An 8,440-nucleotide genomic window follows, 5' to 3' on the forward strand; every position below is an offset into this window, starting at 1 on the left:
AGACAGGTTCAGAAATGCGGAGTCGGAGGGAGGGAGCCGGATCCCATTTCCTAGCAAATCGGCGGCGTGAGATTAGAGGCAGCTCCCCTGGCCGTGGGCACCCGTTACTGAGCGTGTCCCTCGGCTCTCAGCACATGAGGAAACACTCCCTCCTGCCTTCTAGAGAAGGTCCCTGAAATGGGACACCTCACACACAGGCCCGTTCCCACGTCTGCCTTCCTGTGTCCACCAGCTGAGGGCCATGCGCACACAGGACCTAGGATCTCTCCAGCCAGGAAGTGTGTCGTTCCGTGGATAATAGAAACTTCTGGTGGCACGATGGGGTCTGGTGGGTACTTTCGGATGATTTGGGTCTTTGGTGTCATTTTTAGACTATTCCTCGCTCTCGTGCTCCCAGCTCTGTGGCTGCTCATGTTTAATTCATTTAAAACTCGGCGTTATCTCTGCAATTGTGTGGGCTTTGGAAACGTTAATGTATTACATTCCCATCTCCTTAACCTGATTAAGATGTGGAAAGGCTGCCCTTTGCGTTGTGACAATTCTTTAACGCGGGGCCGGGGGGCGGGGGGGGGAATAGCCCAGCATCCTGTCCCCATGAGCGCAGGACACCTCGTGGAAAGGCTGCCCTTTGCGTTGTGACAATGCTTTAACGCGGGGCGGGGGGGGTGGATAGCCCAGCATCCTGTCCCCATGAGCGCAGGACACCTTTAAAACCACTTCACCCGCCGAGGAAGTGGGGCATGAAAAAGAAAGAGGATGGAAATGTAAAAATCTTGATTAGAAAGTATAATTTAATAGAACACGTATTGAACCAAATGTATTGATTCATGTGGGAGATATAGTACTTCCATTGATTCAACCCAGAGATTTAGTACTAAGAGCTCTGAGCCAAAACGCCGGTGCCGATGGCTGCAGAGTCCGCGTGACGCTGGCCTTGAGAATGTCTCCACAAAGGAATTCCTCGGGCCTGGAGGGCCGGCGGCTGCGGCCCTGTCTGCACCATCCTGCCCTCGCGCCATCCCGAGAGCCGTGCTCTGTGCTGGGAGAGCTGTGCCGAGCCTACCTCATTCCCGCCCGGTGACTGTCATTAGGGGCCACGCTTTGTGTCAATATTCTCACATTTTAAGTCACGTACGGGCTGTGCTGCTGGGAATGGCAAGGAGCCGGCCGGACTGGTAATGGTCCCCGCTCATTAATACCGGCAGCCGCGCTGTCCTCCCCTGCCCACCGCGGACCGGGCCGGCTCGGGCCTCGGGGACCCGGCAGACACATTTAAAGAAGCTGCATGGCGGCGGGAGATGAAGCGCAGGACTCCAGGCATTTCCTAAGTCAGCGCGATGCCCGGGCGCGGGTGACCTTCATGGGCAACCAAGATGCAGGTCAAAAGACTGATGCCCCAGCCTGTGGCAAACCGTTGCTTTTGTTTGGGGGAAAGAAATAACAGAAAGTAAAAAAGCAGACGAGCTTTCAGGGTGGCGGGCGATGTGGAGCCCTGCTCGCAGCCGGAGCTGCGCCTGTAAGTGCCCTGGACGGCGCTTCAGAGCAAGGAGCGCGCACACATTGCCGTGGTGTTCACAGGTCCAACCCCCGCGACCGAGGGAAGGGCCATCGGATCCGTTCATCAGTGATGATGGATGGCGAATGTTCGAGTTACTTCCACGAAAGGAGAAACAACAGGCCGCCTGGCTGTCACCATCTGCTGGAGGCAGAGCCGTTCATCTCTGCGTCTCCCCCCCCCCCCCCCCCCCATCGCTGCAGAGCCACGATTGTCTGCCATTTCACCGGTTGGAAAACATCTCATTTAAACTGAATGCAACTGCAGTTCAAACCGACATGCTAATGGCCTGGTGAATTACTGCAAAGCTTGTGTGGGGTGTTTTTTTCTCGTTCCTTTTTAAACCAGCCTGCTGGCTCTTTTCCTTCGTTTTTAAAAGCTTGTCAGAATGTGTTTGAGACAAAGAGCTATACATAGACAAGTCCTGGTAAAAAATGATTAACATCTCTGAATCCACAGATCTCACAAAACTCCCATTCAGATGCCGTTTTTATTAGCTTTATTGCCGCGGCTACTTAACATTTTGCCGATGCCAAGGGAGGGTTACCAAGCACAGGCCAGACGTGGCCTCTGCCAAGGGATCGGACAGTCTGGCAGGACGCGGGAAGGTGGGGACTTCATTTTTCCATCCTGGAAGGCGGATCCCCCCCTCCCCCGGGGCCACCCCACACCCCCTCCACCCACCTGGGCTTCCCTCCAAAGCTTAGCTCCATCATGGCAATCGGGGCACAAATTCCCATCAAGATGGAAGGGAAGTGGGGTCGATTGGCCAAGGTGAACGGTTTCAGGGGATCACGGGGTTTTGCTTTTCTTTAAAAATATTTTGCTTGGATTGCCTTTTAAATAGGATTAAGCCATTTGACCAGTAAATGTGGTCAGCTCTCCGAATGGCGGGCTGAATTAATCATCGGTGAGCGTGCCAAGCCCGAAATGAGAATTCCAGGCCTGGAAAATGAAAGGCCTCTCATTTTAAAAATACAGCGCTGGAAGGGACTTCTGACGGCCCCGTCTGTTTTTCAGCTTTCCGCGTTTCGTCTCACATGTAAGGAGGGAGGAGAGGCGCACACTCCTTCCTTCCTTCCAGGGGCCTGGCCTCACGGGGCCGCTGTGGGGACCTCGTCCTATGGCCTCGCACCTCGACGGAGCTGCTTGTCAGCTGGAAGGTGTGCTGTGGATTCGATTTCTTCTTTTTTTAACACAAGCCCCCCTCGTGTAAAACAACTGTTCGTCACTGGGATTAATGGTTTGCAGTTTTCGGTTCCTTAGACGTGGGGTCTCCAAAGATGGCTTTCTGCAGAGACGATGGCTCCCTGCGGGTTGCAGGAGTTTTCTCCTCTTCTGCTTCCTCTTCTGTCATCGCCCCACCCCCACCGACCGCCCGGATGTTCTCCTCGATTATGTAAAACACTTTTCCTTCATTGGAACAGATATCTTTTCTCATAACCTGTCATTGCATTAACGTGCTTTGGGGACTGTGAATTGCCGTGTGAAATGGTGAGATTACCCACACTTTGTTCTAGTGCAGCGATTCCTGTGGACCTGAAGAGCGGGCCGCCCCTGGCAGGCTGCTGGCCGATGGCCGGGCCGCCTGTCCTCTCCTGCCACGCCGGCACTGCGTGACCCGCACAGAGCCACCCTCTCTCCACGCTTCTCTGGCCTACTGTCCCCTCCCACTGGCTTCTTGTCTCCCCTTTTAGAGAAATGATGTCTGTGCTGCCGGCCTGGCTCAGGGCTGAGCGTCAGCCTACGAACCAGGAGGTCACGGATCGATTCACGGTCAGGGCACAGGCCCGGGGTGTGGGCTGATCCCCAGTGGGAGGCGTGCAGGAGGCAGCCGATCAGTGATTCTCTCATAATTGATTTTTCTATCTCTCTCTCTCCCTTCTGCCCTGAAAAAAAAATTTAAAAAAAATAATAATAAAGAAGTGATGTGTGTGATTCTCAGAACACAAAGTGCAGAGAGGGCTCTGTGAGGGACCCCTCCAGGCTTCCCCTCCTCGTGGAAAGGGTCTGCGGTGAAGCTAGACACGGACCCTCTCCGTCCTTTCCAACCCGAGCAGCCAGCCACTGACCTCGGGGCTGGACGCCCACGCCTGCCGCCTTCCAAGGGTGAAGTGAGGCCACGTGTGTTTTCAGTGACTCGGGGTACGGGGTGGGGGGGCACATCGTCTTCGGGGTGCGGACACGCATGAGGACTGGGGTTCTTTCCTGTCAGTGCTCATTATGTGCCCATTTCCCAGGACCCTCTAGGACTGTGCCCCTTTCCACCGTGAGCGTCCCTGCCAGCGGACTCTAGACTCCTGCTCCGAGCGAGTGCACGGGCGCCCTCCCCCTCCCCATGCAGGCCAGCGGCGGTCCAGTGGCCTCTCACGATGTGGGAGGAAGTTCACCCGGAAAGGGGACCTGCTGTGCAAGGGGGAGGAAAGGACCACAGAGGCTGAGGCAGCTGGGGTGGGGCAGCGGCTATGGCTGCCTCCAGGTGCCCCGCAGCCTGTGGTGGCGTGGCCCGGCCCGCCTGCAGGGGGCGCTGGAGAACCCGCTGTCCTTCTGTCCCTGGCTGGCCAGGCAGCTTTTGCCTTTAAAGCAGTGGTTCTCAACCTTCTGGCCCTTTAAATACAGTTCCTCATGTTGTGACCCAACCATAAAATTATTTTCGTTGCTACTTCATATGTAATGTTGCTACTGTGATGAATCTTAATGTAAATATCTGATATGCAGGATGGTCTTAGGCGACCCCTGTGAAAGGGTCGTTCGACCGCCAAAGGGGTCGCGACCTACAGGTTGAGAACCGCTGCTTTAAAGCTTCTATTCAGGGACAGACAGAGCCCTGGTGTGGACACGCCCACCACCCAGACGATTGGACGAGCATTGGTAATCTTTGGGGAGGTGCGCCTTCAAGGAAAACTGTCCACGTGGTACTACCTGGGCTTTGAAAACGGGGGTGCTTCAATGAGAGGAGATGCAGGAGGCGGGGGTGTTCTGGGAAGGTGTGGTGGGGGACAGAGAAGAGGAAAGACATGGGTCAGTCGCTCGCCTCCCTGGTGGGCCCTGGTGCTGCCCTCCCAGCGGGGCGAGGGGTGGGGAGCAGGTGCAGGCAGGCCACGGGCAGCCATTCACCCGGTGTGAGCACCTCTTTCCTGGTGTCACAAATCGAGCAGCAGCTTGGATACGTGGCCTGATGGAAACGCAGCACTGACGTCCCCCCTCTCTCTCTTCTGTTCCAGAATCACACGATGACCCAGCACAGCAGTTAGTGGGAGCGCGGTCGGTGGAGACTTCCTTCTGAGGCACAAAAAGGGAACATGTTTCACTCTTTGCACGAACCCCTCCTTGTTCATGTATATTATTCAGAGCATTGTATTGTACCATGAACTTGTATTACCCAAACGCTGGATGTTCATGTGTGTGAGCCTGGGAGCACCGGATAGACCCTCTGTATATAAAGTGTTGCACATGTATGATGTCGGAAACTAACACGGTCTTACGAGGACGAGTGGACTTGGGCCCTGTTCAGGCAAGAGAGAAGACTGAGCAGAACGGCCTAAGAGGAAGTATTTTCAAGGCCGAGGTGACACCTGCTTACACAGGAGGCGGCGTTGGGACTTGCTGTCATGGACACTGAAGCCCAGACTTGCTCTTTTTGGTAAATCAGCGTTAAATCCGAGACTATTTTTTCATTGCGAAGATTCTGCGAGCCATGAAGAGACGTTCTCACAGAGAGCCCACCGCCGATACGGCCCGTCTATATATTTGTACGCCTTGCGATGTGACCGGTAGCATCACTATATATGCAATAGTTGTTATGTAGACTGTCAGCGAGTTTTTCCCGGAGACGTTTGAGGCTCTGAGTGTCCAAGGTTTCCCGTATGATTTCTCACAGCCGAACGCCCGAATCGGTTGGACTAACCTGTATGTTACTGTTACTCATGTTTACTCCGCGCCCTGGACCTGGCGATGACTGGAATTGTTTGCCAAGAGGAAATAAATTCAGTTTACCGTTCGGTCTGAGTGCATGTGTGTGTTTTCTTGTTCTAGTGACTCTCCCATTTGGAAAAACGGAATTGCCAGCGCCCTGGGAAATGGAATCTGCTCTGAGCATATCTGGGGCCTGAGCTCAGTCCTATTTAAAATTAACCTTTCACCTGGGCCCAGTGCAGCCAGGAGGGCGTCCGTCCGTGGGGCAGAGCAGGGACGAGGCCCCAGGTGCGTCGGCCTCCCAGTGTGACTGCACCAGGTCACATTGTCCTGGCGGACTCGCACGGCACGTGGTTGCGGCGGCTGCTCTGCATGATGTGCAGCCGATGTGGGCCATGCTGCGCAGACCCGAGCTCCGAGCAGAGGCTGCGTGGAGAGGCCGCTGGCAGACCTGTGCTTAGGGAGCATCTGTGTTCCTTCAGAAGACAAAGCACAGAGCAGGGAGCCGGGCTGTGTGTTCTCGCTCCGGTGTCCACTCCCAGAGTTGCTTTATCCAGAACTTTCCACCGCCTGCCTCAGTTTCCCAGCCGGGGGTGGTGCCGCGGGGTCAGCAGCCTTCACCTGGGCCTGGGCGTCTGGAAGATGCTGGCAGCAGCACCTGCCCAAACGTGGTGAACAGGCCCTCGCCGGTTTGGCTCAGTGGATAGAGCATCGGCCTGCGGACTGAAGGATCCCAGGTTGGATTCCGGTCAAGGGCACGTATGTTGGTGGCAGGCTCAATCCCTGGCCCTGGTTGAGGCGTGTGGAAGGCAACCGATCGATGTATCGCTCTCATACCCATGTTTCTGTCTCTCCCTCTCCCTCCCTCTCTCTCTAAAAATCATGGAAACAGACCCTCCGATGAGGATTAACAACAACAAGTGGTGAATGGGTGGGAGCTCTCATTTCAAAGCGTCCTTGTTCCTTCGAAAGATGAACATAGAAATAAGTACAGGGAGTCCTAATAGGCCTCTTGAGTCAAAACTGGTAAGTAGACACCTGGTATGAATGGGCAACTTCCAGCGCCCCCCTCCCCCGCCCTCGTCCCCCGTGCGGGCGACACTTCACTCACTGTGACTCCTCTGGCCTCCGAGACAGGGCCTCCAGCCGATCCGGACGCCGTAGACAAGCGAGAACCCTCACAGCAGGTCTCGGATGGGAGAGTGAAGCTGGACCCATCCATCTGGTTGGGACCACCTGTCACCAGGCACCCGGGACTGGGACCCAAGTCTGTGCATTTCTAGGACGTTCCAGGTGACGCTGATGTTCCTTGTGATGCAGTGTTTTGTTACCAATAAAAAATAAAAAAAAAGCCTGGTCACATTTTAAAATTATTCAGAAACAAGTTCCCCATAGTGACTAAAGTGCATGTGTTTGCTAGAACATTGCTTGTGTGTGTGTGTGTGTGTGTGTGTGTGTGTGTAGTGTTTTAATGCTAGGAAGTCTACAGCTATACATTTCACAATGGATTGCCAGCATGCTAGTTAATTAAAAAGCTTTTCACCGGCAACATGAATAATGAACTATGCCGAGAACATGCAAGGACATTCATAATTAAAATACTCAGCTACGTTTTTAAAAAATTAAGGTCTCTGGTCTAGTCAAGGATTTTGCATTTAAAATGACATGACCACACTTAAGTGACTTTTTCACAAGCTTGAAAAGTTCCGGTTACGAAGGACCCGGTTGTATTTCACAGGAGCAGGCGATGGAGCCGCCCGGGGATGGAGGCCTCCGGGACCTCCCAGACCCCTGGTCCACGCGGAGCTGGAATCCTCAGGAAGCAAGAAAGGCCTGTGCTTACCGCCCCGGAGGCCTCCACAGGGCGCCCTCGGGTTCCAACACACAGGTCAGCATCCGCCCAGACAACGCTGGAGGCGAAGGGGTGCACCCTTATTCGCTCCATATGCCCCGTCCTTTCTAGAACAACCGTTGCTTGGGTCATCCATGCGGAACAGTCCGAGGGACAGCCATTCCCTCCTTTTGCTCGTAACCTTGTTTATTTCCTACTTCATTCCCTACGGACATAAGGCAACTTAAAGATGAACGAAATGCCAGTGGGAAAATCCGCTCCGTGCAGAGGGGAGGAAAGATACTGAAGTCGTCGTCCTGTTTGGTGATTTTGGTTTTAATGCATTTCTTTTGCATTGACTTTGTGCTTCCTGGTAGTAAGGGGGGAGGGGGGAGGACTAGACCACTTCCTTAGAATTCTTTTCCTAGCACTCAATTGCAGAAGAAATGCATCGGAGGCCTTACGCAAGGCAGGGGCCAGTGCAGCAGCCGGCTCCTTGACCAGAGCGCTGTGACCTCCTGCTGGTGCGGCTCTGGGCAGTGGCTCAGGGGCTGCTGACGCCCCGCCATGCACAGCACCGTCCCCAGAACAAAGAGTCATCGTGCCTGAACGTCAGGAGTCCCGCGGCTGAGGCACTCCGAGGTGATTTTTTCACATGGGAGCCACCGGGAGAGCATTGAAAGCGCGTTTTGCCTGAATCCCACCCCAGAGGTCCTGCCTTAATTGGCCCCGAGTGCCAGCCGGGCCCAGAGGCGCCCCAGGTGCGTGCGGCCTCGTCTGAGACCCATTGGGCCCTGACGTTCTCCGGCAGGTGCATCGGACAGGAGCCGAGAAATTTGAAAACCACATCCAAGACATTGAGACACGTCAGGGAGGGGCTCCCACGTCCTTTCTCAATGTGACTTTTTACAACTGGGCGTCTCAGGATTCTTTTCACTGTAAGTCCCAGGAGGAACAATAGCAGGTTTGGGCAGAAGCGGGGAGGGCAGCCTGACCCAGAGCCCCAGCACCCTGACACCCAGTGCGGGATTAGGAACTCGGTGAGAGGGAGCCCGGCCCAGCAGGGACTCAGGGGCCCGGGGAGCAGGGCCGGCCCCTCCGCTGTGCCCGGGGGAAGGGAGCCTGGCAGCCTCGGGAGG

General features: G+C 55.0%; 1 protein-coding gene across 1 annotated transcript in view; it reads left to right on the forward strand.

The window, feature by feature from the left end:
• ZNF521 (zinc finger protein 521) overlaps window positions 1–5,563 on the forward strand; it is a 250,078-nt gene extending 244,515 nt beyond the window's left edge. Inside the window, 1 exon segment of the mRNA XM_014546151.1 lies at window positions 4,780–5,563. Coding sequence (XP_014401637.1) covers window positions 4,780–4,809 — 30 coding nt within the window. The 3' untranslated portion in view covers window positions 4,810–5,563.
• Window positions 5,564–8,440: the final 2,877 nt, after the last annotated feature.

The sequence above is a fragment of the Myotis brandtii genome, unplaced genomic scaffold, assembly GCF_000412655.1.
Source record: "Myotis brandtii unplaced genomic scaffold, ASM41265v1 scaffold433, whole genome shotgun sequence".
Classification (NCBI taxonomy): Eukaryota; Metazoa; Chordata; class Mammalia; order Chiroptera; family Vespertilionidae; genus Myotis; species Myotis brandtii.